This window comes from Vanessa atalanta, chromosome 2 (genome assembly GCF_905147765.1).
Source record: "Vanessa atalanta chromosome 2, ilVanAtal1.2, whole genome shotgun sequence".
Taxonomy (NCBI): domain Eukaryota; kingdom Metazoa; phylum Arthropoda; class Insecta; order Lepidoptera; family Nymphalidae; genus Vanessa; species Vanessa atalanta.
The window spans coordinates 14,217,908-14,238,772 of NC_061872.1; the positions used below are offsets into that span (position 1 = coordinate 14,217,908).

General features: G+C 30.8%; 4 protein-coding genes across 7 annotated transcripts in view; 2 read left to right on the plus strand and 2 right to left on the minus strand.

Moving 5' to 3' along the window:
• Position 1: 1 nt before the first annotated feature.
• On the minus strand, positions 2-1,709 carry LOC125068771 (box C/D snoRNA protein 1). Its single transcript, XM_047678078.1, has 5 exons — positions 1,578-1,709; positions 1,231-1,507; positions 818-1,136; positions 522-674; positions 2-318 (listed from the first exon to the last, which is right to left on the minus strand). The coding sequence occupies exons 1-5, from the start codon at positions 1,628-1,630 to the stop codon at positions 2-4; spliced, it is 1,119 nt and encodes a 372-aa protein (XP_047534034.1). The 5' UTR covers positions 1,631-1,709.
• A 436-nt stretch (positions 1,710-2,145) lies between these two features.
• Positions 2,146-3,734, plus strand: LOC125068796 (PAXIP1-associated glutamate-rich protein 1A). Its single transcript, XM_047678114.1, has one exon. It carries the CDS (start codon positions 2,266-2,268, stop codon positions 2,719-2,721), a length of 456 nt encoding a protein of 151 aa, XP_047534070.1. The 5' UTR covers positions 2,146-2,265; the 3' UTR covers positions 2,722-3,734.
• LOC125068778 (mitochondrial mRNA pseudouridine synthase Trub2) lies at positions 3,693-6,370 on the minus strand. Its single transcript, XM_047678090.1, has 5 exons — positions 6,168-6,370; positions 5,892-6,083; positions 4,900-5,116; positions 4,370-4,506; positions 3,693-4,046 (listed from the first exon to the last, which is right to left on the minus strand). The coding sequence occupies exons 1-5, from the start codon at positions 6,289-6,291 to the stop codon at positions 3,796-3,798; spliced, it is 921 nt and encodes a 306-aa protein (XP_047534046.1). The 5' UTR covers positions 6,292-6,370; the 3' UTR covers positions 3,693-3,795.
• A 586-nt stretch (positions 6,371-6,956) lies between these two features.
• LOC125075768 overlaps positions 6,957-20,865 on the plus strand; it is a 66,553-nt gene continuing 52,644 nt past the window's right edge. For all 4 annotated transcript variants that reach the window (XM_047687532.1, XM_047687505.1, XM_047687523.1 and 1 more), the window contains exon 1: positions 6,957-7,197. The gene's annotated coding sequence lies outside the window, so the exon portion shown is untranslated. The remainder of the gene's footprint in view (positions 7,198-20,865) is intronic.

The following is a 20,865-nucleotide window of genomic DNA, read 5'->3' on the forward strand; positions in this document are numbered from 1 at the left end:
TTTATTTCTCATTTTCATCTTCACTGCCACAACTTATGCTCTCCTCTGATGAGTAACCAGTTGTAAAAAGAAGATTTTTAGGTCTCTTTTTCTTTTCTTCTCTGATTTCTCTTTCAATCTCCTTATCCTTTTCAATGGCAATCTGTTCTGTCAATAAAGTTCGCGGCCTCTTCCTGTAATTACCATCCTCCTCTTCTTCTTTACCTTTTACATCATTTGCATTACCCTTAACTTTTGTTATGTCTATTTTATCAGTTACTTTTTTATTTTTTGCTTCAACATTTGTATTTTTATTCTGTATGAGATCAAATTCTTCACCTGTAATAAGATAATATTTGACAATTAACTTACATTTAATTATAGTCAGTATATCTATCTGTAAAAGTATTTAGATATTTCAAATAGATAAACTTCTGCATGATGTACATAAAAATGTATAATGGATTTAAATCTAAAACTAACATTTTAAAATTAATTAACATAGTGATAAATTCTGAATGCATTAAAAAAAAAAGACTAACCTGGTGTTATAATCTCAAAATTATAAGCATGATCCCTCAGTACAACAAATATTATAGGAAATTCAATAATGCATTTTCCTGATAAGTTTTCAGCCAAAGTTTCCGTTGTGTCCAACTCAAAGAACTTCTTGTTTGAACCTTTTACTTTTTCAGCTGTAACAGACACATAATAGATATAAATTAGAAACATGCATGCTTCCTTAGCACCTTACTGCAAGCACAATATAATCTCATCATCAGTATCAAATAGGCAGATATTTTTACTTATCATTCTATAAATTTAATGTTACATTTACCTTTTAATAGAACTTTTACTCCACTAAACCCAGCAGATTTATAATAAACAAGATCTTTAGATCCGTCAAATGGCATTGCATCTGGATTCAAATATTTATCTAAAAGCTGAGACAACTTCTTCTGTTCAGGACATTGATCATCAGTAAACTTTAATGGTTTTGTGTCAACATTTGGAAAAATCCATTCAACCCTCCAAGTTATTATATTTTTCTTGAAATGGTATTTAGTTGTGTTTATAGCATGTCTGGTAAAGTTTGCAGCCAGAAACTGTAGAACTGTACCCCTCTTTCTTGCTGCCATTTTCAGCTTGTACAAATGCTGCAATATTTATTAAAAAATATACAAATTAGTACATCAATAATATTACAATACTTACTTAAATAGTACAAAATGCTACAAATATTTAACTTACAAGTGGTAACTCTTTATCTATCCTTGTGTACTTTTTTTTTTCATCCCTTTTGACTGAGTAAACAAAGCGCGCACATTCTTCTAACAACCTATAGTCGCTTAACAAGTCGGTATCATTAAAATCTTTAATTCGTATGAATTTTGTACGATCTCTAATGCCGTTACATTTCAGTTCTTTTTTATGTATTCTAACACAATCAAGGCAGCAAGTCTTAACTTCGCATTTAGGGCAAGTGTAAAGGGCTTGATTTGAACCACAAACTTCGCAGTCACCAAGTCTGAAAATAAAATATTAAATTTATAAACTTTATGTATGTATGTAATACGTATTGTTAATAATGTACTAGCCTAGAAATAGTGGTTCTCTCATTATCAGATTCACTATCAGAACCAGAAGACATTTCTTTAATATTTTAAATTTATTAACTACTATTACAAACTTTAAAACACATGTTCAAACAATAATTTTGAAGTGTGAATCTATCTGTCAATGCCAAATGGTTTGATAATGTTGCCATTGTATTGTTTCCAGTTCCTACGTTACTGTGATTCGAACTTATTAGGGTTTTGCGTAATCTTAGGACGTGCACTATAGTTATATAAATCGAGGAAAAAAACAATTTATTTTTGTAAATTGTTCGTAGTGTTATTTATGTGTTTTTAATTCATTATAATTCCTTAAATAATAATAATAACTTTATACGTTACAGAAATGGTGACATCATATTTTGTTCTTAAGCTAGTCAATATTTTAATGAACGTAGTGTCAGGAATATAAATAAAAGACATTATTCAAATATCAATTCGTATTTATTTATAGCACACCATGCGTTTAATTAAAAAAATTAACTCTATTTAGTTAATTGTTGCTAGTTACATCGAGGCTGTTTGGAACCACACCTTTGGCTTATCTAAGAAAAACAAACAAAATTTTCTAATTGTATTATTGCAGTCAAAACTCAAAATCAAAATATTGTCTTCTTTACGTTCATGTATTATATGTAATCCTTTTAATTACTAATTGTTTATATTAAAAATGGGAACAGAGATTCAAGGTGATGATTATGATCTGCCGTGTTCAGATGATGAACTTTCAAAAAGTGGGGTCTACATTGGTAAGAATTGGATGCCAGATCCATCGGAATTAGAAGAGCTATACAAAACAATTGAGAAATCAGGTCCATTGAATCTTGAATGGAAATGTCCGGGAAGACGAGCACCTTCGCCGATACCAGTGAGTAAAGAAAACCAACCCGTAGAGCCTTCATCTCCAATACGGGAGGAAAAATCAGACTTCGACTTCATGGACGAAGTGAGCTCTCTTCGCCTTAGAGTTCGAAGAGAAGGGGAAGATACACTTCGAGGATCTGCTAAAAAGAAAACTACATCGTTTGACGGAATTCTATCCAATATGATAAGGCACAAAAGGATAGAACAACAAGAGAAACAGGCAAACACACCTACTAGCACACCATCTAGTAGTGCGAGTTGAGAAATATGTTGTGTTTAAGTAACTAGTAGTATTGGACTGTAAATTTGTAACTATTATTGATAGTGTTTTATAAGTAAAAATATATCTAGTAATTTTGTCACAATAAATATGTTCAAACCACAGATTTTGAGTAGGCTAGATACCACATGTTAATTAGATAATTTTAAAATGGAGCATGTCATCATATCTCATCTTTGATGAAGTCTCACGAGCCATACTTGAACATCATAATAAATGATTTTAAAATTAATTTGGCATTTGAGCCACAGAATTACTTATTGATGGTAGTTAATAAGTCCATTGACTTAATTAAGTTCCCTAGAAGAATTTTCACAGTTTATAAAAGCATTATTACATAAACTAAAATAGAAGGGAATCAAGTATGTGCATATCACAAAGTTTGGGTATGCTTGGTCAGACGGCTTGTTGTATGTAGCCTACTCTAAATCATTGGTTCTAACATTGTTCATTGTATAGATTAAACATATATTATATTAATTGAGGTATTGTATAATTAGTTTGTGCTATCTTCATTGTCCAATGGTATGCCTGCATTTATAGCTTAAATCTGAAATGAGGGTAATGAGGAAATTGGCTGATAATTTTTCTATGTAGAGCCTATTCCAACCAAAGTAGGAATAAAGATAACCAAATCTTAAACATATTTCATGCAATTTGCTGTTAACTCAGCTATATTCTACACTACTAAGAGTTTATGATTAATATATCTTTATTTTTAATACAACACTATTACTCTAAACTACTTGTACCCAATTTAATTGTACTTCCAAAATTACATTAACAGTTTTGATGACATTCAAAATGCCATTTAGTTGCAAATCTGTAGTGAATATCATAGATTAATAAAGCTCTCGGCTGATGATACAATGTCAATTTGCTGTCCAATGTTATTTGTTTGGCTTTTCTCTTCTTTTGGTTGGAATAGAATTTATATGGATGTTCTTCCTAGATTAATAAATGATAAAAGAGTAAAAAACAGAATACAATATAAATTTGAATATTATTTACTTCTACCTACTTAAATTAATATTTATTTATATAATGTCATCAACTTTAAACACTTAATGCTGCTGATTTTGGTTTTAATAAATTTTCATTTTCTTCAAGTAGTTGGCGACATTCATCCATGTTGTTCAAAATATGTTCTAAAGTCCAATGCTTCCGTAAAAGTGCTAATGGTATATCAAATTTGCCATGTCTGATACACTGCACTCCAGTACAATGAGCCGTTGACTTTAATTGCACTCCTAAATCATGAATTAGTGTCCAAAGATATTTATCATATTCGTTCACAGATTGCACTTCTGAAAATGAGAGAGCTTGATTGAAAAATAAAAAATAAAATTGGCTATTTATTTCACATTATTAAAACTCAACTATGAATAAGATAAAACAAGTGCACTGTCATTAAGTATATTTACTACTGTAACAAAAGATAGTTACTAATAACAGAAAAATCTTACGAGTAATATAAAATAAATAACCTGTACTTTTAGAGTACATCAGAATAATAAATAGTCAAATAGTCTAATATGCATTTAGTTTGCTTTTGACACATAGTGCATATGCAGTTACAATAAAAATAATTTATATATTAATATGATGTGAATCAGAAAAAATTACTGACCTAATGTAAAATTAGGTGGAGCAAAATGGATACATTTAATCCCATATACAACAGGTAATTTGTTGCTTGCTGGTCTGATCAGTCCTTGTGACGCCATCTCATATGTAGTCTGGGAGTCTATGTGAAGTCCAGATAACCTGATTAAAATTATAATTTTTCACAATGATAATGTAAAATTATAATTGATTAAAATTATAATTTTTCACAATGATAATAAACAGAATGAGGATATTGCAAATTTACCGAAACTCTACTGACCATAGAATTTAATGGGTTCTTTCATTATTCCTACACTTGTTAACTTGATTTTTATACTGAATACAATAACAATACAAAGAGTTTGTCTTAAATTACTGTGAAATGTACCTTATCTGTTCAAATAGGCACAATATACGTTAATACTTGTGAACAATTTTTTTTTGATTTTGTCTTACCTATATTAAATTTAATAAGATTCCAACATGAAAACAATACTTTAACATTTATTATTATTTACCAATTATAAAATAAACAGAATGTTTTATACTTACTCATACATAGTCTTTTGGTGAGCTGCTTGCATGTTTGCAACAATCCTATCAATCTTTTCCCGAGAGACATGACCATATGTGGATCTCTCCATTGTTCGTCCATTCCAAAAGTAAGTATCTGTTGCTTTTCCAAGCTGACCGTGAACTTTAAAAGCTCTTGTTAGTCTTGCTGTATTTAGAAGGTAAGTAAGCTTGGTTCCATCATTGATACCTAATACTGGAAACAGAATTATGTATAAATAGACATTCAAATAAGTAATTTAATAAGTAATATTTATTAAAAGTTTTGTCAAATTAAAAATTGTAGCTTGTTGCTTAAGAATACATATTTGATGTATTCTTAAACTTGTAATTTTAAATAATTAAGCATGAAAGTATCACATGTACAAAGCCTATTGAATATTTATATAAACTACTAGTATTTTTATTTTTTTTATTTTATTTAATAAGTACACTAACAATATACATATTAATTGATGGTTTACACAACATCCAAAAAAAGAAAATCAACTTCTGATATGTACATCGATTACAAGTGTACATAACATTCACAGTGTATGGAGTCAACATGTAAAATAAAGTTTAAATTAAGTTGAAACTAAAATATATTATACAATTTTAAAAAAAGATTATTGGCCTATTTTATCGTCGTTTACAAACACAATAACTACATATTATAAAAGAAAAACAAAAAAAAAAGAAAACAAAAAACAAGGAATTTAACGCACTATTTAACTGACAAGAAGTAATCCATGAGCTTTTTTTTAAAAGTAATGAAGCTATCATGAAAGATGTCAATGCCATGTATAACTTTTGTCAATTCATTATGTTGAGCACATATGCGCACTATCGGAACCAGTTTTCCAAGATGAGTTTTCGTGATAGGAGTATGGAATATTTTTGTTAAGTAACTTCGGGGATGTTTGCGAGGAACAGTAAGAGATATTCGATTTATTTATTTATTTAGTATGTTGAAATGTCAAAATACCCACACAAAATTCCACTACTGAAGAGACCTAAGTGTGTCGCCCAGCTGCACCGAAAATCCTTTTGTATGTATCGGGGTCCACAGACTAAGGGATCGTCAGCGAAGTTTGGAAGTAACTTAACTTTCATAGGAGCATTGGTGGCTCCTACTATCTCGACCCTTTTTTCCTGAGGCCTGTCTGGCAAATCATTGAGATCTACAAATGTTAAGCATAAAACTTAAATTTTCTGGGAAGAATTCATTAAAGATTAAAACTTAAGTATTTTCATGAATAGTTCACCTCTACATAGGTTAGTTAAAATTTTATGTTGCACTTGACGTACAGATACGCAGGCAGGCTTATAAACGCAAATTAATCCATTCAAGATTTTGTAAGCAAGGGCAGCATCTTTAATTTTAACCATTTTTATTTTATTTTTTACAGATGATACTGTGTTACAATACAAATAAAAACAAACTCTTTGATATTTGCTTGATGTTTATTGTCAGTTGTCAAATGTCAAGACATGCTTTCTTTCAATTTTTCCCCTTGAAAATGACAAAGGAACCAAAAGTCAGCTTTTTCTTAAGGCAGTCCAGATCATCTCAGTAAATAGATTATTTATTAGTAATATGTTTGACTATAATGAACTACATGTTTTTCTTAAATAAAACATTATCTTGTAATAACTGTAAAATTTGTAATAGATATAAAAATTACTTGACTGTATAAAAATGTTGCATGGGTTTGAGCCAGGATTCAAGCCGGGTGACTCTGTAAGTCAAAGATCACCGACTGTACATTGAATTAAATCAAACTAATGAAACAGTAATAGTTAGTAATCAAACTAATGAAACAGTAACAGTAATAAACAGAGTCTAATTATTTGATGTTAGATTTTATTATTTCTAGTACAGAATCGCAAAATTCATCGTGATTTCAATTATTGTATATTTTTATATTTTATTGTGTTTTAAAATGTCTATATATATACAACTATAATATTATTTAATTTAGTAGAAATATTGTTAAAATATAGCAACATTAATCAAGGAAAAAAAATCATTGTCTCAACTTCTCGAGCTTTGACTTGAATTGACATTAGTCTGTGGTGTCGTGCAATGGCCGATTGGAAAGACCGTTCCGTGGCGTATCGCGGTCGTTTCTTTTAAGTTGTTTAAAAAGAACGTTTTCGATAAAGCTGACTTGGAGTAATAGTGTTAGTTACAGTGTTTTATTATTGGTGGTATTGACTGTGGTATAGAAATTGGTGTAGACGTTTTCAAGATCATCGTTTACTATTGTAATTCGGTGTGAAATTTTGTTATTGGTAAGTTGGCATATTAGTATACATATATCTTGCTTCAATTGTCCAATTTGTGTTACAATCCATATTGTGACTGGTACATTTTGTTCAGTTTGGCGAACAAATCGAATGTTCGACGATACATAAGACGGCCAACCCGTTCTCAACTTGCATTGCTTTATATCTCATCACGCAACTTGTGCCAATTTGCATGATTCTATCACATTTTATGAGTAGATTTTTGTTTCGGCCAAGAAACGAGAAATCCTAGCATGTAATGCACCAATATTTGGCACAAAATCAGTACATAAACAAAAGATAAAAATGTTGTTTGTCATTTATGTTTATAAATAATAATACTTACTCATTCCCTGTCAATTAACATTGAAAAAATATTTTTTGCACTTTTTTGTATTGTAATATTTTCTGTTTTTATACACACATGTTTGACTATTATACTCTTGAGCAGTATCCTTATTTTCGGTAATGTAAATTAACAAATTGGATTCTATTTATGTCATAATTCAAATCTAAATTTACATATTGTATTTTTTTTTTTACAAACAATTTATGATGACACCTTAAATGACATTATTATTAACACTAAATTGGTTTATATTTTTTTCCTATTCAATTATTTAGTGTATTTGTTATTTTTTTACCGTCAACCCTATTACTGTACTTTGTATGAAATGATTATTCCCATAACATTTTGTATATTATACTATATTATATCCAAAAAAAACTGCTATGAATCTTAATTCTTATAATAATATTTATATTTTGACTTTTTATTTGTTGACTATAAGCATATTAAAGTTACCAGGAGTGAATTTTTTTATTTTTTTTATTTTTCTCCCACTTAATTTCATTATAAAAATACAATGTATAACAAAATGATTTATAATCATAAATGTTGAGGGAATTAATATGATAAAAGTGATGTTATATTAATGTATCTTGATTTTACATTGATAGCTAAAAGTAAAACATGTTTGCAAACTTGTAAATTAAACTCGAAATAATCAATTTAATGTTTGAATCAATACATAGAATTAAATCTAACACTTCATTCATTATGAGGCATGAAGGTTTGGATTGAACTTATTGATTCTTATTCTTATGTACTATATAATTGTTTCATGAACCAGGACTACAGTGCTCATTAATTGAGTATTTTTTATGTACAAGTAATGTTGCCAAACACCTACTATGGCCCTAAGTTGTTACTATGTGATGTAAATGTATCTTTAGTCTCTGAATACAAATGTCAATAATGTTTACTAAATAACAATACGAGACTGTTACTTTATTGTTAAAAGAATTTAAATTTATAAGAAAATACATTTGATACTTTAATTGGGATAGTAGTTCCATTTTTAAGAGTGTTATCTTATCACTCCTGAAGAAAGAAATGGTTGTTTTGCAAAACTACATAGAGGTAGCTTCCACATAGATATTGAATCTTAATATAAGAATATAAATTATAGGAATAAGGTGGGAAAATTATATCCAGTAAAGTTAATTAAATATATAATTTTCATGATATGGTGTCTCATAGCAACAAGTTAACCAAAGTATATATATGACTTAGTTTTGCATTCAACATTAGAACATTCTTAGGTATTAGCTCTTTTTAGATTGTATCTTGTTATCATGGAACTTAAAATTTGTTTGTAAGCATACTCACAATCATCAAATGTAAACACATAATAAGATAGTTGTAAGTAATCAATTAATTCAAGTATCTCAAACCAAAAATGCATGAGAAGTGAGAAAACTATTTCACATTTTCATTGAAGTTAATGCGAGCCAAGAGTGGGTTCACTTTTCGTAAAAGGCGCATTAAAGTAATACCGATGAGATGCATGCATAACGTTGGAGGCTTTATGTTCGGTTTTTGGCAGTAAAATTTTATCGAAGCGTAGTTTTGGCAAATGATCTAGCCGCGCTGAGTCAAGCTTGACGTCACGCTATCCGCCCCTTATCACACTAGTGAACAAATGTTAATTAAATGTTTACACGTCGCGATAATTTCATTGTACTTTTGTTAAATATAGCATCATAGATACTATTGCGAAATTAGGTAAACAATTGAGGTTAAAATTTTATTATCAGCGGCTCGTAGCTGGTGCGTTTTCATCGTCGCTTCGTGCTTAACCCTTTGTCTGCAGTTTATTTTGTTATAACTTTTAAACATATAAATTGTACAGTTGTGTGTGTGTGTGTGTGTAAGTAACTTCTGTAGTTGAATCAAAAACTTTGTTATTTACAAAACCATAATAGTTCGTATTACGTTTTAATCTATAATACCAAAAATGAATTTATCGTAATTTTTACAGTTAAGCTAGTATATTTATACGACTTTGTTCAAATATATTTTGCACGACGGCAGACAAATTCTTTTTATTTTTTAACAAATAGTTTGTTATTTCATGTCTCGGCGATACGGCGAGTCCGTACAAAAATAAGGTTTCTTCATTTCCTCTTGTTAAATAAATAATTAAAATTATTAATTCGCTGAAATTATTTATCCGAGCGCGTATTTTAATTGAAATCATTGTTGGAATTTAGTGGTGCCTAGATGAGCGCGTTTTAAACAACGATACAATTTGATGCAAAAAATCTATCCAAACTTAAAAATATCTAAACTATATTTTGAATAGAAAATTAAAAATTCTACAAGCGTGAAATATCAAAATCAGTCTGTTTCCTTTTATTTTGCAGTCTTTTTGTGTTTTTTAAGAGGATTGATACTTATTTAATAATATTTTTAGAAACCACTCGCAATATTTAGTGAATATTCATCCTCGCGACAAATATATTTGTACCAGCTGTACAAATATTTGCAGGCTTTTATTGTTCCCCGTTTATTTCTGATATTTTTCGAAATATTTTCTTGCCATCTAAGTATAAATATTTGGTTTACTTGCAGTTCTTATAATAATATACCTTTTATTGTTATTTTGCTACGGATGATTCTGATAAATAGTTGGAAGATATTTTGTGCTAAAACTTTTATCTGTTTCAATTAAACGAAATCGTAAAGTCGGACATAGAACAAAAAACTATGACGAGGTCTCATTATTGAAGGGTTTGTCAATAGTATTCAGCGAAGGTTGGAAATAATTATTCTACTATCCGTTTCTGAAATAAAATCCCATAAATCTATGTCAACGCCTAAGTCAGGCGAATGAGCCGTGTATATCAATTTCGGTATCTGTATGTTTGTATCGTGTCATCGAGAGTGATGAGCTATGTCACTTTTTTTTTCGTTTTTGAATAATCCATCGTATCCGTAGTTTGATATGTAGATGGTTATTTTATGTGGAGGTGTGGAGTATCCTCTGAAAATTCCGGTACTGGAACTAAATTCTAACCTATTTTATACGATATCCGCTTACAAGATTAAAGTTTTATTAAAAGCACGATAAAAAATTGTACTATAAAAGTCTACCACACATTTTCATCCTGCTAGTTTTTAAAAATATGGTGACGATGTTTTTTTAGCCAACAAACTTTCTCATGGTTTCATTATGTATATAGATTATGTTTATAAGAGAGTTTCCGATACGAATTAACATTTCGTTCCCACAAATTGTCAAGCGATACAGGACGGGTCTGCTTAACATAAATAACAACAGATGTACCGTCTATCCACTGCAGAGTCTTCAATACAAACTGAATTGGAAATATCGTTTTGTTGCGTCAATCCAATGTTATAATTCCTTTTTATATTCTGTAATTGTACACTTGCGAAGAGTAACCTTGAAAATGACCGTTGCTTTGAGGCGCCATGTTTGGAAATTAAACGCACTGGGGCCAAGCCATGTGCAAGGAACAACGGCTCATAAGTAGCTTAACATAAGTTTCATAATTAAGTAACGGTGTTCTATAACTCGTGATGCTCCATACCGATAGCCAGCGGAGATTATGATCAAATTTAAAATCTTCTGTCATAATTTATTGTTTATGTAACCTCAAGTATGAAGTATATTTAAAATTGTATTCTTTGCACCATAGTTTTTCTTAAATAAAGATAAAAATATTATCGCTGTGTGTCTCAATCACAATAATGACCAAATTTCAACGATTAAGTTTATGTTTAGAGGAGATACTGTGTGTAAAGACGTCAAGTGTGCTCTAAATTAAACGAATGAATAAAAGAAACAATTTAAGCAACCGGTATAGGCTTGTTAAATCTAGGGCACAAAAATCGCGAGCAGCTCAAACCGCGACCAATCGCTATTGAGTAATGACCGTGTACTTCGTTATATACAAAAATAAATACTATTTTGTATATCACGGCTCTATGTCGTCGTTGCTACGAATATTTTGGCCATCGTCGAAAAATTACGCACTTTGAATCGGATTAATAATCGTTTCTTCAAGGTCCTTCGTCCGTTGAGGATACATTCAAAGGTTGTGGTTTCATCATCGAGGCCCCTGTCCTACGATCTTGACATATTAATCAATATCAAACAATTGTTTTTTTTTTACTGACCCAAATTTTGCTGAATATTTTAGAACAACTTCAACGATTCGCTAAATAATTAATTTTGTAAACGGTCCATGTAAATATAAATGAGAAAAAAAAATGAACTCATTTCATAATTAAAATTGTCCTTTAAAATTGAGTATCTTGTTGCCATGACATACGGCATATTACGTATTACAATAAATTTTCTAAAGCGGATACTTGATACCAAATTTATAATAAATTTGGCTTAAATCTTTTTATATGAGATAAAATCTTATAGTTTATAGAAGAAAAGTTTAATAATAGCTTGAACGTATGAAATCAGAAGCAAGTTCGAGAAATATATGTATATAATGTTAACTTTTGATTATTATAATTGGTAAGAAGCAAGTTAAAGATAGATGTCCCAGAAACTAACAAACACACTATGAAACTCACGAGAAAATGGACTTCCGCAATAAAGTACAATGGCTCTCGGTAACTATTTATCTTGGCCCAGGTTTGCAAAACTAGTGAATTTGATATTTGATAGGGTAACTGTTCTCGAATTTAGTAAATCAGATCTCATTTCCTAATATTCGAGAATATTAGGAAATTTAATGAAGGATGAATACATATATTAACGATATCAACTTTAAAGATCAAAAAATTTGACCAAAAAATTTTGACAATAATATTGACCAGAACTCGGACTATTCAACATTTCTCCATAGAATTTTTTGTGTCGGACAAAACAAAATATTAAACATCAACACTCACGCACATATGGCGTAGACTTTAGATAGTAAATATATCTCAAGCGCGAAAAAGAACTGCCGTTTGACCATTAGGTTCACTTCTCAAAGGGAATTTTGGAACATGGCTGAAGAGAGATCAGGTTCACGTGTTTTCAATGATACGACAATGTGACACTTAATTTACAAATTCCAGGCTCCTACGAGTTTTCTGACAGATTATCCCATTTATTTCGAAGGCCCTCATAACAGCCTTACATGCTTGTAACGACTAACGAGTCAGATACATATTATTATTTACCACTGTGCTAACCAGTTATAATGCGTCAAAATTTCGTATGTACATAAATACATATATAAAACTGGACTTTACTGGCAAATAGATGATGTAATAAGGAGTAACAACAATAACCTTTTTATTAAATTCAAACGCGCGTGAATTCGCGGGTACAGCTAGTTGTAATATATAATACTAGATTGATTGATTAAAATTTAATTTATTTAATTTTAAATAAAAAATTATAACTGACGTCAAGTAGATTACTGAGAAAGTTCACATTTTTATGACATTTATTTAGTAGTATATCTTTATAGTAGGTTGGTTTGTCACACATTTCGCAGAATTTGCAAAAAACTAGACACATCCTGCTCACGAATTTGAGATTTTCTTCTTATAATTGACAATTAAACTTGATAATTACCGGACATTATAAAAAAATAAACAGACACTATTTAGTTACGTAACTCGTGGTCTTTTCTCCTCGACAATACTTTAAAGCGTCGTACTCGTACGCTATTATTGCTGCTCTTAAAGATATAAGTAATATACTTAAGCATGTACCGGCGCCGGATTACACTTAGTTGTAGACAATGGGACAATGCTCCGTAATGGAGCACATAATTTGGTCTCCGTGTGTTGCGTCATGCGTATTCACCTTCACGTAATGAGTTTTTTTTCCTCTAATTACTAAAATAATGAGACGCCATTTAATTCTGTATTTGCTTAATTTAATTCAGACACGACGATGCCACGGTAAAGTAAATATTATGTATCTCTTGTTATTAAATCTACTTTGATTATGATGTGCAAATTTCTAAAGTTACATCAATACAGATAAAGTAAGATACGTTCATATTATATTCTGTAAATTGAATGTAAAGAAACGTCAAGAGATTATTGGTGAGGAGCAGTGTCTATTTCGGTCAAAGTTTGAAATAAACCGTAACATAATGAAGAAAAAATCCGTTTGAGTGCGTGATTATCCCGCATGTCTATTAATAAATATTTGCAATGAATTAAGGCAGCAATTGAATACTACTTGTCAAATTACTTTCTCAGTCCTCCGCAAGATCTTGACATAGTTATATGCTTTATCATGATTGCTTAATGCATGTCGTTGCGCTATTTCTCCTGCGAGCGAGACATTATCTTCTATCCTGCTTTACTACTTATCAATACGAATATTGATAAAGGAAAAAAAAACTGCACAAAGTTGAAAAAGTATAAGACAAAATACTAATTAATCAATGTTTTGTATGTATGTATTGAATAAGATAGTTATTTATTAAAAATGTTTTTTATTTTGTCGACAATATATGTATATATATATGTTGTTTTAGGGATATCTCCCGTTTCCAAACCGAAAGTTCTCGTAAACAATATTGTATCGGACACTTGAGCAAGTTGTTCGTAAACACTCATTGTGACGTTGAACAAACATCGCCTACGTGTTTGTTTTTCATTCTTTTTACGCGAGGCTCGCACTCCGAACAATCGATTTTGCTCGCTGTTTTCCAAAACTTGTTCAATATTTATCAACTGAATCTTGCACTTTTCAAACTTTGAATTCTGTATAAAATATCAATGTATGTTTTATATATCGGGAAATGTTAGTCTTAAGCGTCTAAGCAATTACCCTGACATGACATTGGATCTCGTCAAACTTCGCAATACAAATTAGCAAATCTACGAAAATTTTGATTCTACAAAAATTCACTTTCTCTGATTACGCGAATAACAAGTGACACGTCATATTTAAAAAATATATGCAACTGAATATCTTTCTACCTTTTCTATCGTTGACTTGGATGATATTCTTCTACTAACAGCTGTTTGATTTTTATAAATCGTCTAGTTTTTAACTTTTATATTAAATCATGTATATAATGAACATTGAAATAAGGTATTTATTTTACGTCAAGTGGAATGACTTCTTATAAGTGTTATTTTTGTAAACGGCGGTAAATGAAAAGACGGAAGTCGCCTCATAAACGTGTAGGAGAATTACAAGGCCTTGCCATTGTGTACGTTCGGCGGCAAGCAGACACCGCGACGCGTCGGTCAAAGTCATTGCTATCGAAACAAATGCTTCAGCAGAGACACTGCACAATTCGCACTACACAACTGTATGTTACTAGCTACCAGGTACCAGCAACTTTGTTAAGTGAAACTTACCTATTTCCTGATAATAAACAAATACTAACGAATTGAGCTAGGTTGTTATTTATTTGTTAATACCGGTTAATACTATTTAATGACATCATCGACTTCTTTGAAAGGTGTCTGCAAATTTGGTAGACATCAAAGTGTTACTTTGACGCCAAACCGCTTGGAACCAGTTCGGTCAATTTATCCGCCTAGTCGCTTCAGTGTCAGGCAATGCCAATGTCCTTGCTCTGATTGCGTCTGCCGGATCAATGCTGATGTCCGAGACACATTCCTCAGTGAACAATTTAAAAAAAAAACGGTTTTGCCTTTGTGTTTATCATTTGTATAGCGTATCGTTTGGTGAAACGATGTTGCCACGAGTGCCTACGACTTGAAACTACTACAGCTTAGCTAAATACTAATTAAAATTAGTATTTAGTAGTAAAGAAACCTACAGTTTGTTATTGTTTTTTAAATCGAATAATTTAATTCCTTGATTTGTTGATATTTTTAAAAGAGTTCGACAGATGACCGTCCACAGTATTTTTTAATCTCCTCTACCACCGCCTTAATGTAGTTACTAACCTGTCACGGCGCTGGAAACGTGAGGTAAAGATGTTCGTGTTGCAAATAGAGATAGAATGCACGCAACCGTTATACAACGCCGGCCGACGGGCGAAACTAGTTCGGACGCGGTTTCGGCTGACCTTAAATGGTTGACCCCGATTACTGTAACTGCTATTGCATCGCCGCGCTTCAGTTACTTCTCTTACCTTTATTGTTTTATATGGTTTTGATTAGTTCAGTCAATTGTTATGTCATAATAAAAAAAGATAAGATACGAGATGTGTGGAATGAATGCAACTAAATGAGATGTTTCAAACACGGCAGAGGTCAGCGGAATATTACAAGAACGAGGAGATAAATCGTACAGTATCTCGTGACGTATGCAGCCTCCGAAACAATTGTCTATCATTATTACCAATTTAACGTTCTACTCAAATATGCTATTTGGTTAATTTAGAATTAACTATGTAATCTTAAATTAAATAATGACGATAATTGTTTCTTTTTTACGACGATAAGAACGCCATGACTTTAGCTGTTGATTATTTAATGATTTATAATATAAATTAAACAAATACGTAACGCAATCTCGTCGAGTTAAATAATCCATAATGAACGAACGAAGTCGCCACATTGTAAGGCGTCGGCGTCGTTGATTAAGGAATTAAGAGAAAGGGAACATCAGTTCCTCATGCCAGCACGATTTTATGTTTGCAGTCAAATCGCGTGTGTCAATGAACTTGTGCTCTCCGACTGCGACTCGATCGTCTTGATCATTATTTATATCTTTGTAACTTCTGTAACATTGAATTGAATTCTTTAGTGTGTTCAAATGTATACAAAAAATATATCTAATACCTACCCGGTATAGTCTTCTTCGAAACTACTAATATTCTCCAAAGTAGCTCTTCTTGATATGAATAATAAAAAATGGCATTCGGTAACTGGTATATTAGGTTTCTAGTAAGATTTATGATTTATTGTGTAACTTTATATTATAAGATCTTAGTTTTACTCGCATTTATGAAATTTACTTACGTAGTTTCGCCTCTGTCTATGATTAGATTACTTACATAAGTAATGCATTTACGCATTCGATAAATGTTTTTTGCAAACCCAGAGCTCGTCATCCTCGACCCAAAATAACACACGACACACAGTCTTAAAGGTCGTCAGAATGTATTATTTCGATAAAATTGTAACACGCTCGTAATAATTAGATTGAGCATTGATTTTAAAATAACATAATAAATCTACATTTCTATGTACAAAAAGTGATAAAATATTCGATTCGATTTTTATCTATAACAAATGTATATTTTGATTATTTGTCCATCTTTGGTCCGATCGATTATCGGTATCGTTCACTCCGTGTTCTTTACCCTCTTTTAATTTAAATGTTAATCAGAAGAGGTGAACATTTTAAGTGGTGAGCTATTGCGGTCCTACAGTCATAGCCGTGTGAGAGATCGACATATAGACAGCCGAGTAATAGTGTTCTACTTCCACCGTACTTGTACAAAACAAAAACACAATAAACAATCAAAACATAAAGCTTTAGATGTTTCCACGGAACTATAAAAATAACAAATTTTGATTAATAGTATAAGTGTCCAAAGACAATTTATGTCCCAGGAAATGCAAGGTTTCTGTAGTGTTCAGAGTTCAGACTAGGTATCATAATATAATACTATACCCAATGTTCACACGAATGATGTTGTGGGACTCGTGGGCACGACTTGACTCGTTTTGAAGGATTCGGTGGTTTAGTTCCGACCCTATTATCATCTCAAGTAAACGTTCGATTTTGATCAACATTGCGTTAGTATATCGGGTAATGTTATTTGACATTTGTTTTGAGTTGTCATGTTTCAAATAACTTGCTTAAACATCAATAAAATTTTAGAATAATTAAACGATTAATTATTATTCGTTTTTTTTTAAATTTTAATAAAACGTCATCAACAGAATATCAATGAAAATGAAAGATCATTTTAAAATTCGTCTTGGCTTAGATACTCTTTTGAAATTACGTCTAAAAATTCGACTATTTCTTTTCCTGTTGTCAAAATATCTTTAAAAAAAAAAGTGGAAATTTGAGATGGGGTCTATGCATACTGGAAATATTTTTGAAGATACTGATATTTAAAAATATATAGTGGCTCGTATATTTATTATAACATATATTACAATAACCTTTCAGTAGTTTTCATAGGTTCGCTAGCTATTGTGTATGTTATATGGTTTTGGAATAACTACTACGAATTTGAAATTTTCATACTGTTTCAAAACAGTAACTTCAATGTTATGAAAACTGAAGGTTGACGTCTTTTTTTAACATTTTAAAAAGAATGCAGCACGATGTATTTATTTGATCTAACGATTCAATCGAATAGAACTGTGCAATAACTATTATTTTCTGCAATTATTTGTTACTGTATGTGTACCTACATATATACTCGATACCTTTGTTTAAAGTTATTTATATGATCAGTGCAATATGGATGCAGAAAGTAAATAAGTTTGAAGTGTTTTAGAACGACGTTTTGATATCGTTTGATATTAACTTGATAAGTTACAAGTGCCTTTGTATCGAATAATATCGATAACCTTGACTTGAGTAAATAATACAATCTATTATCAATTTTATAAAGAAATATGATAAGACGTGCGTACTGTTTCATTTGAACAGCTGGCTCTGTGACTTTAATTTAATTCGCATTTAATGCTATTGTGTACGAAACTGTCGCAAACCTACACTATCAAGAAACGTTACCAATATTTATGATTTGCTTTTCATGAGAACGCTATGAATTACAATTTTATTATTTTAAATGCGATCGCTAGTATGCGAAGGAATAAAATGACAGCCACCACAATAAAACTTAGAAATGCTCCAAAAAGTCGATCGAATTCTTAGGTTGTGACAAATTTTAAATTTATCGGAGTAAATTTGAAGCAATAATATATAATAGAAAAAGTCTTAAAATTTTCTGATAACGCTTGAATCTTTAAGAACTTTTGTATTATTTGTATTTTTTTTTAATATTTTTACAATTTTTAAAATCATTAAATTAAGAAAATAATATGTTGATCATTGCAAAGTTACCCCGATCAGAAAAATTTACATCTCTCAAAAAGATCAAGCTATCTTGTACAGGGTACAGTTGACGTTTTGATTCTAAATCCGTTACATTGTCAATGTATGTACCTTGATTAAGTTAATGCAGCAAAAATAGTTGAGCATTTTTTTAAAATATTTTTGTAAAGTTTGTGATTAACAATAACATTATAAATAACAGTTGACAAAGAAATAAGAAACAAACTTTACACGTTTTTCTTATTTGAAGTTGGATATAGTATGTTCTGACGACGTCATATTCGACTCGTAGTGATGCACAGTTGACAATACTATTACATAAATACTTTTTCTAGAAATCTAAAGATATTGTTCGATTAAATCTTCACATGATACATAATCTTCCCATCTTTATTTATTGTCATGGCGACGTTTCACCATTTCTCTATAATTCCTGATAGCATTGTAATTCATAATGAGTGCTCGAAACGTAACATGTGTTTCCTCTTAGCGTTGATGGTCGTGTGATACATGTTGCATACTTTTTAACTCCTGTTCTCAGGCGTACATTCAGCGTCGATTACCACGTTTAAAATATATATTTTACACGCATAGTCTCGACTATCATTAGTTGTAAGTTTTTGTATGTCTTCCTTGTCATTTCAAAGCGAATAATTCGTATTTTAATCTGCCGCTCAATTAAGACTCCTGATATATCCTCGCGATGTTTTCACAATGCTTATAGAAGCTAAAGCATTAAATCCACATGCTCTTTTCCGACAACTGCTATGTATATATATGTTATAAGTACGTATTGTATTATGTTCCGTACTATCTATTTCTAAACACAACCTCAACTTTGAGTCTAGATTCATCTTTTACGAAAAAATATTTGTCTTTAGTTTGAATGACTTGTTAAACGGTAATCTTTTTATTTCAGTTAACCTATATTCGAATTTGTTTCAGTGTCACATTCAACAACAACAAAAACAACAGTAATAATCCATGTTTTCGATCATAACTTCAATTTAATTTTATCCGTTCTCTTCGAAGTACCATGATAAGTAATCAAAATAAATATTCAATTTGTAACCTTTACAAATATACATTCCAAACGATTTTGTTTTATGAATAGCGGGTGCCTACAGCCACATCCGATTACATATTTCGGTAATGTATATAATAATAGTATAAAATATAATGTAAATAATTTTAAAATACAATTACAACATGATATTTTCCTCTTGAGCTCGTGAGTTCCTGTTTGTAATACAAAGGCCTACAGCAGCTTGATTGATTACTATTTGGTAATCAATAAGTAATTGCTAACGTAATACACGTATGCATGCAATGTGCGGTTTTGTTCGTTCTATTAAAGTTAATTAATTGCAAATTGTTACCGACTTCTTCAATTATTTGATAATCTTCGATTAATACGTCAACTGAATAGCCGTATAGTCTTGTTTCTTACGTGAACTAACCCATTTCTTAAAACTTATTTATACGTGCATATACGAATCTTAATCTGGAAAATAGTTAAATGTCAACCAAGAGAGCTTTGGAATGGAACTAATTGGTAATTTTTGTGTAACAGTTTCAATGTCAGGTGGCTCAATGAAGGCCCGCTAATGCGTACATGTGGCAGTAAGCGATGCTTGGTGTACGTTTGTTCACGACGAGTTCACGTCATTTCCTTACTTCTTCTTGAGACTTTCCCTTCTGACCCCAGTGGAAACTGATAATAGTTGAACATAATTCACATCATTGGTTTCTTTTCCTATTTGCTAAAGAATTGAAAAAATATTGGTATTAAGTTTTCTTTATTTTAATATGTAAGTCATAACTTTTTTTTAATATTACCAAAATAGGGACATTTGTTACGGTTTTACTGTTACTTTTTATAGTAATATAGTATAACAAGTTCAAGTTACGATATTAAAATAATGATTTTTACCGTTTTTACCGTTTACCGGGAAAATGTATATTTTAGTTGATTATTTTGATAAAATATATAACTATTTGTATTCTTTTCAAATAGAAGTATTTTGAAAAGAGAATCCTCAAAAATTTGAAAATACTATCTTTCTCTTGGCAATGAATACTAGAAGCGAACCCGACGAAAAGAGGATTTGTCGCTTTTATTCGCAATTCCCTCACTGCCTCACTGCTGTGGAAAACTAATTATGATATCATAGTTTGAATTGCAAGCTGCGTTCAGCACGCGCCGCGTTTGCGTCGAGTCGGCGTAAATTAACGCCGCGGCGCATTGGTTTCATTTTACTGTTGTGTCAGTTTAAACTGTTTCAACATTAAACTTAAAAAACACGTCATATAACGAAAACCCGTTTAAATGGTTTTTAAGTTTTATTTTACGTGTGATTCTTGATAATATTTATTTTCAATT

What these genes read in the sequence shown, in the direction of transcription:
- LOC125068771 (XM_047678078.1), bottom strand. Translation starts at nt 1,630, where the DNA reads ATGTCTTCTGGTTCTGATAGTGAATCTGATAATGAGAGAACCACTATT. An exon ending in GAGAGAACCACTATTTCTAG is followed by an intron (nt 1,508 to 1,577) that starts GCTAGTACATTA and finishes TTTTATTTTCAG; the next exon opens with ACTTGGTGACTGCGAAGTTT. An exon ending in AGTAAAAGTTCTATTAAAAG is followed by an intron (nt 675 to 817) that starts GTAAATGTAACA and finishes TGTCTGTTACAG; the next exon opens with CTGAAAAAGTAAAAGGTTCA.
- LOC125068796 (XM_047678114.1), top strand. Translation starts at nt 2,266, where the DNA reads ATGGGAACAGAGATTCAAGGTGATGATTATGATCTGCCGTGTTCAGAT.
- LOC125068778 (XM_047678090.1), bottom strand. Translation starts at nt 6,291, where the DNA reads ATGGTTAAAATTAAAGATGCTGCCCTTGCTTACAAAATCTTGAATGGA. An exon ending in TTTAACTAACCTATGTAGAG is followed by an intron (nt 6,084 to 6,167) that starts GTGAACTATTCA and finishes TAACATTTGTAG; the next exon opens with ATCTCAATGATTTGCCAGAC. An exon ending in TCCACCTAATTTTACATTAG is followed by an intron (nt 4,047 to 4,369) that starts GTCAGTAATTTT and finishes TCTCATTTTCAG; the next exon opens with AAGTGCAATCTGTGAACGAA.